Raw genomic sequence first — 18,767 nt, forward strand, 5'->3', positions numbered from 1 at the left:
ATTAGTAGGGTATTTCTGGAGCCAGCTAAAAAGAAAAGTAGGAGAAGTCTGGAAAAAGTAAAAAATCTATTTGCAATCTTTCTCAAAATGTCCCTAGATCTATAATCTAGGGAAACTCTGGTGGGTGGGTCTTCTACCGTCCTGGGCTTCCCAGAGCCTGGTTATACTTGGAACTGAGGAGCGATGGAACTGTACTTAGTTTGGTCGAGTTCCGCGGAGGAATTTGGCTTTTTTTCTTGAATAGCAAATAGGGATTTTGTGAAAGCAGGGGATGGCCTCTGCCTTAGTGTCTGTTCTACTTCTCCCTTCCTCCAATTTTCTTTTTTTTTTTTTTCTTTGAGGAAGACCAGCCCTGAGCTAACATCCATGCTAATCCTCCTCTTTTTGCTGAGGAAGACTGGCTCTGAGCTAACATCTATTGCCAATCCTCCTCTCCCCCCGCCGCCAAAGCCCCAGTAGATAGTTGTATGTCATAGTTGCACATCCTTCTAGTTGCTGTATGTGGGACGCGGCCTCAGCATGGCCAGAGAAGCAGTGCATCAGTGCACACCCGGGATCCAAACCCGGGCCGCCAGTGGCAGAGTGCGTGCGCTTAACCGCTAAGCCACGGGGCCAGCCCCCAATTTTCTAATTTAAAGCATCACTCTTTTCTCTAGCAGAAGAAATGATTGAGAGCTATACAGAGATTTTCTGCCTCAGACCCTGCGTAGGCAAACTGGGTGATGAAATAGGCAATAGAAAGGTCTCCAATGCCCCACACGGTAGATTTCCTGCACTGTGATGTCACCATTTAGAGATTCGCTTGGATTAAACAATTATAAACCACTTGTTCTTTAGCATAAGACTTTCTTCCAGACAACTGAGTGAGATCTGTTGAGATTCTACAAAAGAAATGGGGATTTTTATGTAGGGGAGGAGGGAAAGGTGATTTTGGAACTTGGGACTCTATGTGAGTCAAGAGAGCTGGAAGGAAGGTCTTGAGGACTCTGGACAGCAAGAAGGCAGGGGAGATAGGACATGAAATGAGTGCCGAAAAGGTAGGCAGTTGTCTACTTCAACATTTGCCTTAGTGTTGGCTCTGCCTTCCCTATTACCAGAAATTTGTCCAGGTCTAATCCTTATCCAGTCTAGACTAGAATGGTGAGTGAAGCAAGTGGGGAGACGGTCACCCAGTTTTAACGTAGTCCTAAAATAGGGGCTTCCCTTTCTTGTCCTCATCTTCCTTGCTACCACTCTGAACTCCAGGAGTAGATTGTCTCCCTTCTCTCCCATCTCAAGTTCTACCATCTGAACCCATTTTACAAACTCCTTCCTTCATTTCTATTCTCCTATCAGTGAATTGTCTTCAAGATAGCATAAGAAGCTTACCAGATTGCCAGAATTCATTGAGCACTGCAAACAGAGGTTTACTCCAGGGGTGACTATGTTGCTGGGAATATGGAAAGAAATAACTATGAAAATAATCCCTGGAACTCTAGTTCTTCTAGAGAGCTTCTAGATTTCCAAGATACATTGTCCTTATTGTTACAGCAAAGAGAGAAGGGCACAGTGTTTATTCATGAATATTTCTTAATCCATCCCCTCACTGTCTAGGTTTTTCTACAGCTCCCAGCAGAGAATAACTTTGTCATGGTTGTCCACACAAAGGCAGCTGGCCGGACTAGTATCAAAGTCTCTGTCCGCTGTATGAACAGTTCCTCTGGGCAGTTTGAGGGGAATTTGTTGGACCTGTCTGATGAAGTTCAGATCCTGGTAAGGTTCCAAAAGCCTAAATCTTGTTTTTTTATATCAAGGAGGTGTTTATAGTCTCTTATCATCCATGAAGAGCTTAGTCCTGATAGAGAAATTGCTAGAGGGATCCCTCGAACAGGTTTATAGGTTTCTAGATCTTTGTCATTCCTGCTAATTGCCTCTAGGCATTAGAGGCAATTAATTGACATTAGAAACTATAGTACATGCACTCCCCTCAGCACCCTACACAATGAACACAGGATATGAACACCATAATAACTAAAGAGGGATGAATTTCTGAATCGTTTTGCCTAACACAGATATTATGATACAGTCCACTTAGCTATATTCACAGGTAGAATGAAATCTAATCCTAATTTCTGGTAAGATATAAGAGTATGAATAATTTCTATAGATGTTCTCAGGCTGAAAGCTAAATGGCCCTATTGTTTTTAGAATTCAAAAGAAAATTTATCATTCATATGGGGCAAATAAGTTTCTCTACCTCTGAATATGGGACTGATTTTTTCTCTTGTTCTTTTTTTCTCCTTTATTTTGGCTTTGGTTCTCTGATTCAGTGAGGGGTAGAGAAAAGAACACTTTACCAGGAGTCACTGAATGGGTGTCCCTTACTAATTTAATATTATAGGTTCTTTGTTCTCAAATGTCTTTTCAGGTTAACAGACCTAAAATTAGAAATTTCAAAATTATTTTATACCTAATATCTAAATAATACAGAGGATGTGGTAAGTGTAAACTCTGTCACATGCCCAGTCCCTTGTAGTCAGAAGCAGGGCCACTATTAGATTATATATTCTAGAATATCTAGGTTTGTTTTAAGTGCCTGGCTCATTTTGGAAAGGAGTCCTGTGGAACAGTAGGCTAAATTGAAGTTAGGCAGACTTGATTTGTAGTTGTCCATATGTGAGTACAGGTCATCATTTGTCTTTTCCAGAAATTAGAAAAACATTATTTTCTCATTATAGGTGTTTGAAAAACTCCAACTTTTCTACCCAGAGTGCCAACCTAAGCAAATTCTGATGCCCATGAATTCTCAGCTCAAACTCCATACCAACAGGTAAGAAGAATGGAGAAGAGCAGGCCAGGTTCCAACTTTACCCTCAGTAAAACATTGCACATGGAAAGAACTATTGCCTTCTAGGGGATTTTTCTAACCCACAAATAATTTTTTTTTAGTTGAGGTGAAATTCACATACCATAAAACTAACTATTTTAAAGTGTACAATTCAGTGGCATTTAGTACATTCACAGTATTATGCAACCATCGCCTCTAGCTAGTTCCAAAACATTTCCTTTACCACTAAAGGAGACCCAAATCCATTCAGCAGTCATTCCTCCTTCTCCCTTCCTCTCAGTCCCTGGCAACCACTGATCAGCTGTCTCTATGAATTTAACTATTCTAGATATTTCATATAAGTGGAATCATATAATATGTGACCTTTTGTGTTGCTTCTTTCAGTTAGATAATGTTTTTAAGGTTTGTCCATGTTGTAGCATGTATCAGTACTTCATTCCTTTTTATGACTGAATAATATTCCATTGTATGGATATAACACATTTTATTTATCCATTCATCAGCTGATGGACATTTGGGTTGTTTTCACCTTTTAGCTATTGTGAATAGTGCTGCTATGAACATTCATATACAAGTATTTGAATACCTGTTTTCAATTCTTTTGGCCGAATAATTTTTTAATGATAATTGTGTAATAGGATTTGACTTTTAAAGAGACAAACATAATCCAAAGGCAAACTTTTACCTGAGGAACAAATAAGCACACCACATGGAGAATGGCAAGCAGTTTCTTCAGAGCACAGCTTCTAACAGTGATCCTGGCAACCTCTACTCCTTTCTTTCTGGTCAGAGCCCCCAAGAGACGCCACTTGCTCCATTTGTTCCCTAGGGAAGGGGCCGCCTTTGTGAGTTCCCGTGTTCTCAAGTGTTTCCCTAATTCATCTGTCATTGAGGAGGATGGTGAAGGGCTCCTGAAAGCTGGTTCCATTGCAGGTACTGCCGTGTTGGAAGTCACTTCTATAGAACCTTTTGGAGTCAACCAAACAACCATAACTGGGGTTCAGGTGAGTTCAGGGACTTACTCAAAAAAAATAAAAGGAATATCATGGCTTTAAGAGGCAGATTTCCTTTTTCAAGAACTAGAAACTTCTCTGGAAGTCAGAAATGAACTGTAGGATAAGAGGACAATCTTGTATGGTTATAAACCACCAAATTAAAGTGGACTTTAGAGTCCTTGTTATAAAAGTGATTAGCCTCAAATTGGTGTGACTGTCTTCTGAGCAGCTTTGGCAAAAGCGTTGGTGTGGGAGAAGTGTAGAACTGTTACTATCAAAATTAGGCTTTGTTATTAGAATAAAAAAAATTAAAAATTAGAAGAGACCTTAGAAGTAAGTTAGTCTAACACACAAAAAAATTTTTAGGCATTAAACATCTGGTATATTCTAGCCTCTATGTTGGCCCTTTTATGTATATTATCCCTTTTAACTACCACAAAAACCCTATAAGGTAGGCATTATTATCTTTATCAAACTGATAAGAAATCTGAGCCCTAGAATAGTTAAATGAAGTGATGAAATGATGAAGCTAGGATTCAAAGCTGGACTTGTCTTACTGTATCATAGCTTATCTCTTACAGTGTGAAAACACAATCTGTGGTATTCTTGATAAATGATCTATTATTTAACAACAAATATTAAAACTGCACAAAATAGATGAATTGCAGTCCTTTCCTCAAAAAGCTCCAGCTTCTCTTTACATTCCCACAGCTTTAATAATTAAAAAGCCATTTCCTATACTGTCATATTTCTTTTTCACTCTGATTTAAGTCATCTCAAATCAAGAGCTATTTCCTATGAAAGAGGAACACCATTTTTATCATTGATTATAAATCTCAGAATATGGTCACAGCTCCTCTCCAACACATCCTTTACTGTACCAGTGGGTTTTTGTCTTCCACAGGTAGCACCAGTGACATACCTGCAAGTGAGCAGCCAACCCAAGCTCTACACAGCCCAAGGAAGGACCCTATCAGCCTTTCCCTTGGGCATGTCTCTGACCTTCATTGTTCAGTTTTATAATAGCATTGGAGAGAAATTCCACACACACAATACCCAGCTTTACCTGGCTCTGAACAGGTATGGAAGTCAAAGGAGTGGTGTTGATACTGTGGTAGAAATCTTGCAGATTAGACTAGTATAATATAGCAGTTCCAGTAAATTCCTCCCATGTCCTGCACTTGGAATCTGATCTTTATTTCTTTTATTAAGATGGGGAAAAGACCAGAATGGTATTAGTTGTTCAATGAAGAAAAATTTTAGGATGTTTTGAATCTGTCAAGTCCTAGTTCACAGAAAGCTCCCATAGGGAGCTAACTGGAGTATTATTATAAAAAATAAAGCACACTGGAAAAAAATTTTTCATTAAAAAAAAATTCCTGGGCCAGCCTGGTGGCATAGTAGTTGGGTTTGCTCATTCGGCTTCGGCGGCCCAGGGTTTGCCGGTTCGGATCCTGGGCATAGACCTGCTCACTGCTCATCGAGCCATGCTGGGGCGGCATCCCACATAGAAGAAGTAGAAGGACCTACAGCTAAGATATACAACTATGTACTGGGGCTTTGGGGAGGAAAAAAAAAAAAAAAGAGGAAGATTGGCAACAGATGTTAGCTCAGGGCCAATCTTCCTCAAAAAAAAAAAAAATTCCTTACTGGGCACTATATATATGAAGGTAATAGATCTGATCCCTGGCCCCTGGGTGCTTACTCTCCATTGTAGAATTCCTTCTGAACTTTTGAGCTGTTGAATATAAAATGTTTTATAGGGTCTGCCCCCAGAACTATTTCCTAACTATTGTCTCTTTTCAGAGATTTGTACCTTTCCTGTAGACCTTTCATGTACTTTCAGAGACGACCTGCTGCTTATTGGACCAGGGAATAGGAACTATACTTACATTGCCCAGGCTGTGAACAGAGGGGTGACACTTGTGGGCCTCTGGGATCGGAGACATCCAGGCATGGCAGATTATATTCCTGTTGCTGTAGAGCATGCCATTGAGCCAGACACCAAGCTTACCTTTGTCGGAGATGTCATCTGCTTCAGTATTCACCTCGTCAACCAGAATGGTCTGGCTACCTTCCCTTTCTCAAACTCACAACTGACAGGATTAGAAAGCAACTCATCCCTTAGAGGATTTTTTCCAAATTATCTAAAACCTTTCTCTGAGAAAGAAAATACTTTTGTATGTTTTAATATTTTTCATGTAACTGATAAATCTCAGTTTAGTGTCCATTCCTCTCAACAGTCAGCCAATTAGAAGTCAGCCAGTAATATTTGTCAAGTGCCTATTGAATGCATAGCTCTATATATTGTGTTATGTAGATAGTGTAGGGTATCATACATTCTCCCCCATTCCCAGCTTCTGAAGGAGGGTAATTGCTACATTGAAGAGCAGTAAAGGATGAGATAAAAGGAAGGAAAGGACAATACAACTTTAGTTCTGAGAACCAATTGTGTGTACACCGTTTTGTGTGGTACATTTGAAGGCCTAACTCCTACATATATTATCACTGTAATAAGGTTTGGTCTTGTACTGGGCTAAACCGTACTCCTGATCAGCAAAGCGTTTCTGTTCTAAGAAGTACTACTGAGTTAAAGAAAATCAGTCTTTGGTTAGGAAATGAGTGTTAGTTCTTCGGGCTTACGGACAGCATATTCCAAAGTGGTATGCACTGACTGGGCGTATACATCCAAATATTCCATCCAAATAAGACCGGCTGGGGTAGTATGGGGCTTTGGCTTTGCATCCTCTTCTGGGAACTATTGATACAAGTGTTTGGGTAAAGTGATGTAATGTTGGACCTGACTTTAGCATTAACTATACATTTTGGACTTGATACAAATGGAGCTCTATTCAGCCAAATCCTCCAATCTTGTGATTTGCAAAGAACCACTACTAACGTGTAATCCAGGGCCAGTGAGCTAACTCTGCTTTAAGGTTGACAATCAGAATTACAATCCCATGATTGTTAATCTCCTGTCAATGAAGCAGAGGCTTTGTTACTCTCTTTTGCTAGGTTTTATCAGGATTGGCCCTGTCTTCCATTCTGGAATTTTTGGGGCTTCCCAAATCTATACCACTTTGGATGAGGAAACAAAAGGGCCACATGCCAGTATCCATAATCTAACCTAACCTTTGGCATTCCTCTGCCGCCCTGAGATTTAAGCCATAGTAAAAAAATCCTCTCTCCTGCCAGTTGTCACTTTCTTGCAGTCTTCCTGCTGATATCAATCAGTAGCTCAAAGCAGATTCATCCTTAGCAGGGTCTACACAAAGTTTAATCAGAGTTACCCCTGTGTGTAAAAAGAGTTTTTCTTTTTCATAAGGAGAACAGTTACATTCTTCAACTAAGTAACTCCCTTTATGATTCTGAAGGTCAGTAGTTCTTATTTTATTTTTCTGGCATGATATATGAAGGGGAACCTGACATTCAGAAAACAAAGTTATCCTCAAAGCTGGGTGTTACTCCTGGGAAGAGATATCTCTATACTTGAGTGGTCTACTGATCTGGTGTCTGAGTAAGGTCAGAGTGACCATCAGTTTCTATCAAAGGTTGCAGCTAAGTGCTTTCTCTTATCTCTTCCTAGGTGAACCCGGGATATGGATGATTTCTGCTGACAATATTCTACAAACAGACATTGTCACTGGGGTTGGAGTGGCCAGGAGTCCAGGAATAGCAACAATCTTTCATGACATCCCAGGAGTGGTTAAAACATATCGAGAGGTAAACCTAACGATTCTAGGGTTAAAGAGACTAGGGTGACTATTTCCATATATGGGAATATGCATACAGAAAACACATCCTAGGAAAAAAAATACACTCACATATCAGATATAAAGCCAGCCAACAAACTTTATTGGAACATAAAGGTAAACAGTGATTAGGATTCTTAATCAGAAAATGACTAGTCTGATTTATATTCTAAAATATCACTGTGGCTACCAGTTCGTACTAGACTATAGGGGCAAGGGTAGAAGCTGAGAGACCAGTTAGGAGGCTATTATTGTAGTAACTCAGGTGAGATATGATGGTGGACCAGGGTGGTAACAGAGGAGGTGGTGAGAAGTTGATCACATTCTAAATATATTTTATAGGTAGAGCCAATGGAATTTCCTGACAGATTATATGTAGCATATGAGAGAATCAAGAATGACTTAAAGTTTTTGATTAAACAATTAAAAGGACAGAGTTGCCATCAACTGAAATGGGGAAGACTGTAGATGGAACAGTTTTGGAGAAAAGATCAGTCAGTTCTGGACATGTAAAATTGGATGTCTATTAGCTGTCAAATGGATATGTTGAGGTAGCTGGTTGTAAGTCTGGGAGTGCATAGCATAGAGATGATATTTAAAGCCATTAGATCACCAAGAGAATGAGCGTAAATAGAGGAAAGGTCCAAGGACTAACCTCGAGGGGGCACTCCAATATTAAGAGCTCTGAGAGAAAAAGAGGAACCAACAAGAGAGATTTGTAAGAAACGACCAGTTAAGTGGGAGGAAAACCCAGAGATTTTGGTGTCCTAGAATCCAAGTGAAGAAAGTATTTCAAGGATGGAGGGAGTGATCAACCATGTCAAATGCTACTGTAAGCTGAAAACTGAGAAATGACTGGTGATTTTTGCAATATGGAGACCGGTGACTTTGATGAGTAGCTTCAGTGGAATGATGGGAGTGAAGGTTTGATTAGAGAATTGGAAATGAGGACTTGGAGACAGTAAATATAGGATAGCTCTTCAAGGAGTTGGAGTCAAGAGTTTGTTTTGTTGATTGTTTTTTAAAATGAGAGAAATAATGACTTAGGAATGATTCAGTAGAGAAGGGAAATTGGATGTAGGAGTAGGGAGAATGGCTGAAGTGATATCCTTGAGGAGGTGAGATGGGTGAATAAGTGAAGAGGGTGGCTTTATGAAACCTTTTCTATTTCCCACTTAAATACATGTAATGTCTCCTTCCTCTGTGCCCAAAGAACTTGTTCGTTCCTCTTTTCATTCCTCAGATGTAACAGCTGTCATTTTTTGAGCTTCTACTATGGGCTTGGCACTTTGCATCTATTTTTCTTTTTCTTCTTCTTTTTTTTTTTTTTGAGGACGATTGGCCCTGTGCTAACATCTGTTGCCAATCTTCCTCTTTTTCTTTTTTCTCCCCAAAGGCCCAGTACATAGTTGTATATCATAGTTGTAGAGTTGTAGCTTTTCTGTGTGGGACACCACCTCAGCATGGCTTGATGAGCAGTGAGTAGGTCCATGCCCAGGATCTGAACCGGCAAACCCTGGGTTGCCAAAGCGGAGTGCGCAAACTTAACTGCTATGCCACCGGGCCGGCCCCTATTTTTTTTTTTTTTAATTTTGATTTTACATCCAGTGCAACTATCATTTTTAATCTTCACAACCCTGCAAAGTAAAGTATTATCCCAATTTTATAGATGAGTAAATTGCCCAAAATAAATGCCCACATGGTATCTGGTGCCTTCTTTTAAGGAGCTCACAGTCTAGTGGTGACATAAATAATCACATGTAGATGGCATAAATAATTACAACATAATTTATCATTGCTTTACTAGTAGTATGTCAGAAATGCTCTTAGAATACATAAGAAAGTCACTAATTCTGCCTAGACATTAAGGCTAAATTTTCCAGAGGTCACATTTAAACTGAGTCCTGAGGATTTGGGATTTGTCTGGCAGAAAAAGGGGAGAAAACATTTTAGACTAAAGGCATAGATGTGCAAAGGCAAATAAAAGTATATGTTGTGTTTGAAGACTAATGAATAAATCAGGGTGGCTTCAGTATAAGTGTATAAGGGTACAGAGGGAAAAACTGGATAACATCCAAAGAGAACGTGTATCATGAGCACATAAGAGGGGTGAGGACAGAGGGAGCATGAGAAGACAGCTAGAAAAAGAGACTGAGAAGGGTCTAGGTCTAGAACAGCAAGGAGAAAGGGTGTCACAAACGGCAAGGGAGGGAACGGGCTATGGTGTCAGAAGCTACACAAGTCAAAAGGTCACTTATATTCCAGTTTGTGTATTCTGTAAAATCTTCATTTAATTATTCAATAACTAGCAAACACTCATTGAGGCTTGTTATGTGTCAGTGATTGTGCTAGGCTCTGGAAATACAAAGATGAGAAAGACAGGGCCGGCCCCGTGGCTTGGTGGTTAAGTGCGCGTGCTCCGATGCTGGCGGCCCGGGTTCGGATCTCGGGCGCGCACCGAGGCACCACTTCTCCGTCCATCCTGAGGCTGAGTCCCACATACAGCAACTAGAAGGATGTGCAGCTATGACATACGACTATCTACTAGGGCTTTGGGGGAAAAAATAAATAAATAAAATCTTTAAAAAAAAAAAAAAAAAAAAGAAAGACAAAACTCCTCTCCTCACTGAGCTCTTAATGTAACAAACTTGGTTTTAAGGTCCTTGAATATTTGAAAAAACAAAAAACTGTGGTAGTACCATAATTCCTGAGGAGACTGGATAGTATATTTTATTTAAATTGAAAGACACTGGGGGGAAAACGGTCATCATTATCATCTTCTCTCATTGTAATCATGAAGCACCTGCCTTAAATACAAGGCACAGTACAAGATGTACAAAGATAAATTAGGATTCTAAGTTGAAGAACTTAGAAACTAGTAGGAGAGATTTTAACAAGTAAAAAATACCTACAATGTAAGGCAGAACATTATAAGTATATTGAGAGAAACGGAGTACTTTGAAGTTTCAGAAAAGGTTGAGATTATATGCAACTAAAGAGAGAGAAAACTTCCTAAAGAAGTTTCAATTGTCTTCAAAGGCATTTTAATAGGGAGTCATACAAATGGAAGGTATGTCAGAAGGAAAAATGGACAAAGACCTCTTTTTATGGAAAAATGTTATTTTCTTCTCAAAAGTGAACAGATTTTGTGGTTCTCAAATATGTGATCACTAGAAGGGCAATTTGCACTTGTGTGAAACAGATGCTTTTGGTTAAATAATGTATGAGAGGTGGAGAGGGAGAGAATCAAATTCTCTGGGAATTTATGTACCTAAGATTTTCCTTTGGTTTGCTGACAGGTGGTGGTCAATGCATCATCCAGATTAACACTCAGTTATGACCTCAAGACTTATCTCACCAATACCCCCAAAGCAACTGTGTTCAAGCTCTTCATCACCACTGGCAGAAATGGTGTCAATCTTAAAGGTCAGGAATCTCATTATAGGTCTGGGTGATTGTTCCCATCTTTCCCATCTTCCCTCAATTCATTTATCCCTTTGGATTAGCAATCCAAGTTTCCTTTTATTTCAAAATTGACTCCACCCTCACAAATAAATCATTGAAAGCTATGAGACCTCAGAAATTATGACTGGATTAAGGTTTTGAAATAGGTTCAACCTACTCACTATTGTCTTTCTAGTTATAACCCTGCCTGAAAACAGGAAGTGGCTTAAACCAGAGATTTCCAAACATGGCTAATTTTCAAGGTTGCTCAAGGAAATTTTTTAAAAATACAGATTCTCGGGCCGGCCGGTGGCGTAGCAGTTAAGTACGCGCGCTCCGCTGCTGGCAGCTCGGGTTCGGATCCCGGGCGCACACCGATGCACCGCTTGTCAGGCCATGCTGTGGCGGCGTCCCATATAAAGTGGAGGAAGATGGGCACAGATGTTAGCCCAGGGCCAATCTTCCTCAGCAAAAAGAGGAGGATTGGCATCGTATGTTAGCTCAGAACTGATCTTCCTCACACACACACACAAAAAATACAGATTCTTAGGCTCCATCCAGAGATTTAGGAAGTTTGAGATAGGGCCTATGATTCCATTCTTTTAAAGCTTCCCCCATTTGAGAATTGTTAGACTACGTGACATCTGAAATACTACTTGCTCAGCAAATTTGCCTTGTGTGTTTTGTTTCTTTTTTTGTTCTGTATTGGGCTATGATTTGCTGTCTAAAAAACGGAGAAGAAAGAAAACTAAAGTACAAGAAGCTCCTAATAGATTCCAGATGCTATGTTAGGAATTTTTATATATTTTATCTCATTTAACAATCTCATCATGTGGTAATTATTATTTTAAAGATGAGAATACTGAATCTAAGAGCAAGTAACTTGTACAAGGTAAGAAGTTACAAGTTAGTGGCAGAAGTGGTAGATATGTCCCTCTCCAAAGTCCATGTACATTCTTTTATTCCCTTTTTTTCCCTAAAGAAAGAATAAATTCCAGATCTTTTCTTTTTCAGCCAAGAGAACACTCAAAACCAAGCAGAGAAATCCAGAATATAATTACTATCTATAAAACTTAAGACAATTTTAACTCTAATTGTCCTTTTTGTCCTTCAATTTTTAAGCACTTAATGTATTTTTTTCATATTAGATATTTAATCTTATAAATACAATCTAAGTATGTATAAATAAGAATATTTGAATCTTTAAATTTTCCAGGTTCTTTTATAAAGTACTAAATGCTTCTTCATAATATACTCACTCACTGTTGTCTGTCTTATGATGTTACAAACAGACTGCAATTTTTCCCTGCAGAATCCTTCTAAAACCACAGCTTATTATGAAACCTCATGAAACAGTTCCTTTGATATTGCTGATAGTCTCCAAAGGTTGAGAATGGTCACTGGACTGTTGGCAATTGAGAAAGAGCTTCAGCAAACTGAGACCATTAAGAAACTGTGCAGGATGGGCCGGCCCCGTGGCTTAGCGGTTAAGTGCGCGCCCTCCGCTGCTGCCGGCCCGGGTTCGGATCCCGGGCGCGCACCAACGCACCGCTTCTCCGGCCATGCTGAGGCCGCATCCCACATACAGCAACTAGAAGGATGTGCAGCTATGACATACAACTATCTACTGGCGCTTTGGGGGAAAAAATAAAAAAATTATAAAAAAAAAAAAGAAACTGTGCAGGGAAAAATCTTGTTAACTGGACACCAATTCCTATTTAATCTAGAATGGCATCCATTGCAGCTGACCCAATCATGGCGCCAGTCCATTTTTTGCTGGGCTATGTGGCTCCTGTTTAAGGTACCACTTGTAATGCAGTTCTACAGATCTTTGACTTGAATCATACTGCAATTGATTATGGAAGACAAACCTTCCTAGACTTAAAAGCTACCTCCCAACTGTAGTTCTTTTATTTCTTTTTTTTTTTTTTTTTTTAAAGATTTTATTTATTCACTTTTTTCCCCCCAAAGCCCCAGCAGATAGTTGTATGTCATAGGTTCACATCCTTCTAGTTGCTGTACGTGGGACTCAGCCTCGCGCTGGACGGAGAAGCGGTGCCTTGGGGCGCGCCCGGGATCCGAACCCGGGCCGCCAGCATCAGAGCGCGCGCACTCAACCGCTAAGCCACGGAGCTGGCCCAGTTCTTTTATTTCTAATAGTTGTCCAACTTCCCTGTAATGTGTCTCATTCCCACTGATGAATTCCAAAAACCTTTGAAAGAGGAAACCATCTATGATATTGATAATGGAAGCCCCACTATAGTCATTCAAAAACTAGCAGAGGCAAGGGTCTTACACTGTTCTTTCACCTTGATTGTAGCGGGAGCCAACAGAGCTGGCAAGTAGACAGCTATAGCAAGTCAAGCAGAACTGACCCTCTTTCTTTTTTTGATACCAAACTGCCTATATATAACGGTCTCCCCTTTTACAAATTCTTGTTAGTGACAAAGCTATTTACCTCTTTTCTGCTTGTTAGGATCCTGCACCCAAAGTCAGGCCTTGGCCATTACAACAATACTGCTTCCAGAGACCCTCATGCTGTGCCATGTACAGTTCAGTAATACTTTGCTAGACATTCCAGCCAGTAAAGTCTTTCATGTCCGTTCAGATTTCAGCGTGGAGAAAGGTGGGTTCCACCAGTTGCATCTAGATTCCCCCTTGTTTTCAAAATTGTACAATTGTCACTTTCTTATTGGATTGCAGTTTCATCTGCTATATCACTATGGAATCTTTCTCAATCCACATTTTTGTTCAGTCCATTCAACAAACTTTTAACACGTCTCTATAACACCTTGTGCTTTTCTATTACAATTGACTATTTTCTGCGTTAGTCCCTGTTGTCTCTGTGAGGGCTTGGATTATGTCTCATTTGTTTTTTATCCCCACCAAGTAGCACAGAGTTTGAATGTTTGCTGTTGAACTGAAGGATATTCCAAGCAGAAGAATAGCATTAATAAGTGGAAAGTGGAAGTAGGTTTTGATGTTGAGATAACTTTATATAAATCAACTGATCTAAAATGAGAGGATTCAGGGCCGGCCCAATGGCTTAGCGGTTAAGTGCATCCCACATACAGAAACTAGAAGGATGTGCAGCTATAACATACAACTATCTACTGGGGCTTTGGGGGAAAAATAAATAAATAAAATTTAAAAAATAAATAAATAAAATAAAATGAGAGGATTCATATCAAATGTAAATAGAATAGTGCTACATCATGGGAGAGCTTCTGCTGAACTGCCAGGCAGTGTGAATGGTATGAGTAGTGAGCAACCAGTGAAGGAAGGTTTATTCAGCAAACTGTTGAGCACCAAACAGAATGCCTGGTACCAGGACAGGCACTGGAGGTACCAAGAGGAGTAAGACAAGGCTTTTAACTCTTACTGGTACTGCACAGGGTGATTAGTTATAGAATAAAGATATAATGGGACGCTAGGGCGGCAGAAAGAAAAGAGTATCTACATCAAACCTGGGAGTTAAAAGTAAGGTTTTACAGATGAAATGACCTTTAGAAAGATGACTAGGAGTGAGCTAGATGTGAAGCGAATAGGACATTCCAGGCAATATAGAGCCCTGGAGAAGTTTTCAAAAATAAGATGAAAGCAGTTTCAAAGTATCTAGTGGCATGACATAGAATGGATAAGAAGAATAGGAGGCACAGATACTCGTAAATGGAGCCAATCCAAAAATCCAAGCATGAATTGATGAGGGTCTAGACCAGAGTAATAGAGAAATACTAACAGAGGAGGCAGATGTCAGAGGCATTTCAAAGGATGAGTTAGCAAGACTTGGAGAATGATTGGATACAGGAATGAAGGAAAGGATGTCAAAAGACAGCTGAGGTTTGAGCGTGGGTAACTAGAAAAACAATACTATTGACAGAAATAAGGCCATCAAGAGGTGGTTTGATAAAGAAGTGATTAAACCATGCTCAAAGCTTGCCTTTCTTTCACAAACCCTTTCCTGATCTCACCGACTACTTCGTTCTATATCCCCTAATTTCCATTTGCACTATATTGTTGAATATTCCCTGACATGTTGATTTATCAATAATGGTATTCTTAAGCAACAAGTTCAGTTGTGGGTTTCCTGGGACTGTTTTCTTTTTCTTTGGTATCTTCCCCTATAGGGGACAACAGTGTGCTAACACTGAATACTCAAAACTGAGTTCACATTTTCTTTTGAATTTGCATGTCAAATTTGCATTTCCCTCCTATCCTAATTCAGTTGACTCAAGAGCCTCTGAACCTTCCTGCTCAGTTTTTCCTCTTTTTTTCAGGGGTTTATGTCTGCCTAATCAAGGTTCGACCCCAGTCAAAGGAGCTGCTCCAGGCCCTCAGCATGGCTGACACCTCAGTCTATGGGTGGGCCACACTCATCAGTGAAAGTAGCAAGAACGGAATGCAAAGAATCCTCATTCCTTTCATCCCAGCATTTTACATCAATCAGTCAGAATTGGTTCTTAGCCACAAACAAGACATCGGAGAGATAAGAATACTGGGAGTGCATAGAGTTCTTGAGAAGCTAGAGGTATGTTAAGGACTGAACCAAAACAGAACAAATCAGGGTTTTTTTTGTTTTTTTTTTTTATAATTTTATTTATTTATTTTTTCCCCCAAAGCCCCAGTAGATAGTTGTATGTCAGTTGCACATCCTTCTAGTTGCTGCACGTGGGACGTGGCCTCAGCACGGCCAGAGAAGCAGTGCGTCGGCGCGCGCCCGGGATCGAACCCGGGCCGCCAGTAGCGGAGCGCGCGCACTTAACCGCTAAGCCACGGGACCGGCCCCAAATCAGGGTTTTGAAAAAAGAGATTTTTTATTCCCAGTCCAAGGGTAAAGGAACAGTTACTGAATGCCTTGATAAAATTCACCAGAGGAAATTCTTAAACAGAATGAAGGAAATCTGTCCCCTTTACAATGCCAGGAGGGCACCCAGAGTCCAAAATTGAGGTCATGAGCTTTGTCAATCTGGAAGAAAACACCAGTGCTATCTTAAAACAATCTTTAGAATTCTGGTTTAAAACTTTTTTGAAGTACTGTATTCTCACAGATCATTCTCTTTCCTTATCCTTCAATACATCTAAGTTGAAAAAGTAAATGACTTATTGTCAGACAGCTAGGTAGAACTAGAAATACAGTGTCTTGCTGTATATGTTTAAGATTGGCATGTATTGATACACAACTGATTTTTCATCTTTCAAACAAGTGCCATTTTATCTTTCTCCAAGGTCTTCCCCAGCTCCCCAGTTCTAGCGGTCTCTGGCCACAGGCACTCTTCTCTCACACCTGGCCTGGCCATCTACCCTGTCAGAGTAGTCAACTTCACTTCCCTCCAGCAGATGGCATCACCTGTTTTCATCAATATTTCCTGTGTGCTCACCAGTCAAAGTGAGGCTGTGCTAGTGAGAGCAATGAAGGATAAGTCTGGTGCAGGTGAGCATTGGGGGCTCCTATTTTTAATCTAAATTACTCACAATTTAGTTAATGGGAAGCATTCAGCCACTTGATGAAGATTACTCAAACTAGCTGGCATGGATCTTTATTTTCCAAGCCTACCCAAAATATAACATTCAGGTAGCTTTCTTATCACTAGATGGATGTTATACTTAACTTACATAGTTAAGAATGTCAGTTTAGAGGCTGGCCTGGTGGCGTAGTGGTTAAGTTCACACATTCTGCTTCAGTGGCCCAGGGTTCACCAGTTCAGATCCTGGGCGTGGACCTACTCACCGCTCATCAAACCATGCTAAGGCTGCATCCCACATAGAAGAGCTACAACTCTACAACTATAACACACAACTATGTACTGGGGTTTTGGGGAGCAAAAAGAAAAAGAGGAAGACTGGCAACACATGTTAGCACAGGGCCAATCTTCCTCAAAAAAAAAAGAAGAAAAAAATGTCAGTTTAACGTGAGCTTGTCAGCTTCATAAGTGTTACTACTTATCCTATTTCATTTTTTTTCATTTTCTTCAAAAATATTTAGCAGGTCTTTTTGCATCTGGCAATGGGCAAATGGTGATAACCCTAGAATCAAGGGTTAGCTTTCCAAAATTCTGATTCTAGCCATTACCCAGTTTAGAAATGATACCAAGTTTTGGGTGGGATGGGAAAAGAGTTATGGAAGGAGGTGCCAGGAAAGCCAGAGAACCATCCTGCTTATATTTGTCACTTCCACTTGCCCATCCCTCAAGGGCAAGTCTTTATCTTAACTATTAGAGTGAATTAGGCTGAACCTTAGTACATCTCCTAATGGGAGAAAGGTTTTTGTTTTTGTTTTTGTTTTTGTGAGGAAGATCAGCCCTGAGCTAACATCCATGCCAATCCTCCTCTTTTTGCTGAGGAAGACTGGCCCTGAGGTAACATCCATGCTGATCTTCCACTTTATGTGGGACGCCGCCACAGCATGGCCTGACAAGCGGTGCACGGGTACGCACCCGGGATCAGAACCCGGGCCGCCAGCAGCGGAGCGCGCGCACTTAACCACTATGCCACGGAGCCGGCCCTGAAAGGTTGTTTTTATGTGCATCTGATATGTACTGTCAATAAACATCCTAAGCATATTTATATGCATTTTGTTTTAATTCTCATAACTCTAAGGTAGAGAGTTTTCTCTTTTCAAGAGTTGAGGAAATTGAGATGTTTAAGGTTCCATCACTAGTAAGTGTTCAACTCCAATCTGTGCTCTTCCTACTACAGCAGTTTTTTGTTTTTGTGAGGAAGATGCGCCCTGAGCTAAGATCCATGCCAATCCTCCTCTTTTTGCTGAAGAAGACCGGCCCTGAGCTAACATCTATTGCCAATCCTCCTCCTTTTTTTTCCCTTTTTCTCCCCAAAGCCCCAGTGGATAGTTGTATGTCATAGTTGCACATTCTTCTAGTGGCTGTATTTGGGATGCCGCCTCAGCAGGGCCAGACAAGCAGTGCGTCGGTGCGCACCCGGGATCCGAACCCAGGCCGCCAGTAGCGGAGCGCGAGCACTTAACCACTAAGCCATGGGGCCAACCCCAAGAGCAGTTTTTAAGTCTAGAGTTCATGGATCTCCGCAAGAGTCCATGGATAGAACTCAAGGTGTCCATGACCTTGAATGGGAAAAAAACTGCATCTTTATTTTCAATTAACCTCTAACTGAAGGTTAGCATTCCACTGAATATGAATATAGGCAACAAACCACATTAGTAATCAGCAGTATATGTGACTGTCACCAGTGGAATCCAGATTTCATATTCCAATTGCCACATCTCAAAATATTTCACTTCAAAATTACAGTAATCAGACCTAAAGCTCCATATTTTTTTGTTGTTACTAAAGCACACATACTACTGTATCTAAATTAGGCCTTGAGGGCCGGCCCCGTGGGTTGGCAGTTAAGTGCGCGCTCTCCACTACTGGTGGCCCGGGTTCGGATCCCGGGTGCGCACCAACGCATGGCTGCTCCGGCCATGCTGAGGCCGCGTCCCACATACAGCAACTAGAAGGATGTGCAACTATGACGTATAACCATCTACTGGGGCTTTGGGGGGAAAAAAAAAAGGGGATTGGCAATAGATGTTAGCTCAGAGCCGGTCTTCCTCAGCAAAAAGAGGAGGATTAGCATGGATGTTAGCTCAGGGCTGATCTTCCTCACAAAAAAATAAATAAATAAAATAAAATAAATAAATAAATTAGGCCTTGTAACATTCTGTTAACTGTATAATATAACTGTCACAAATTAGGTCTTTTCTATTTTGGTTAACTTTTGATATAATTGGTT

The 18,767-nt window shown here is 40.5% G+C and overlaps 1 protein-coding gene across 1 annotated transcript in view; it reads left to right on the forward strand.

Moving 5' to 3' along the window:
• Positions 1–18,767, forward strand: part of NUP210L (nucleoporin 210 like) — a 106,049-nt gene that overhangs the window by 84,820 nt on the left and 2,462 nt on the right. The window contains 10 exon segments of the mRNA XM_087442798.1: positions 1,594–1,752; positions 2,718–2,809; positions 3,657–3,831; positions 4,727–4,902; positions 5,669–5,886; positions 7,409–7,545; positions 10,874–11,000; positions 13,495–13,644; positions 15,296–15,546; positions 16,245–16,453. Of these exon segments, the coding sequence (XP_087298924.1) occupies positions 1,594–1,752; positions 2,718–2,809; positions 3,657–3,831; positions 4,727–4,902; positions 5,669–5,886; positions 7,409–7,545; positions 10,874–11,000; positions 13,495–13,644; positions 15,296–15,546; positions 16,245–16,453 (1,694 nt within the window).

Source organism: Ceratotherium simum, chromosome 2 (genome assembly GCF_057802395.1).
Source record: "Ceratotherium simum simum isolate JZ-2026a chromosome 2, ASM5780239v1, whole genome shotgun sequence".
Classification (NCBI taxonomy): domain Eukaryota; kingdom Metazoa; phylum Chordata; class Mammalia; order Perissodactyla; family Rhinocerotidae; genus Ceratotherium; species Ceratotherium simum.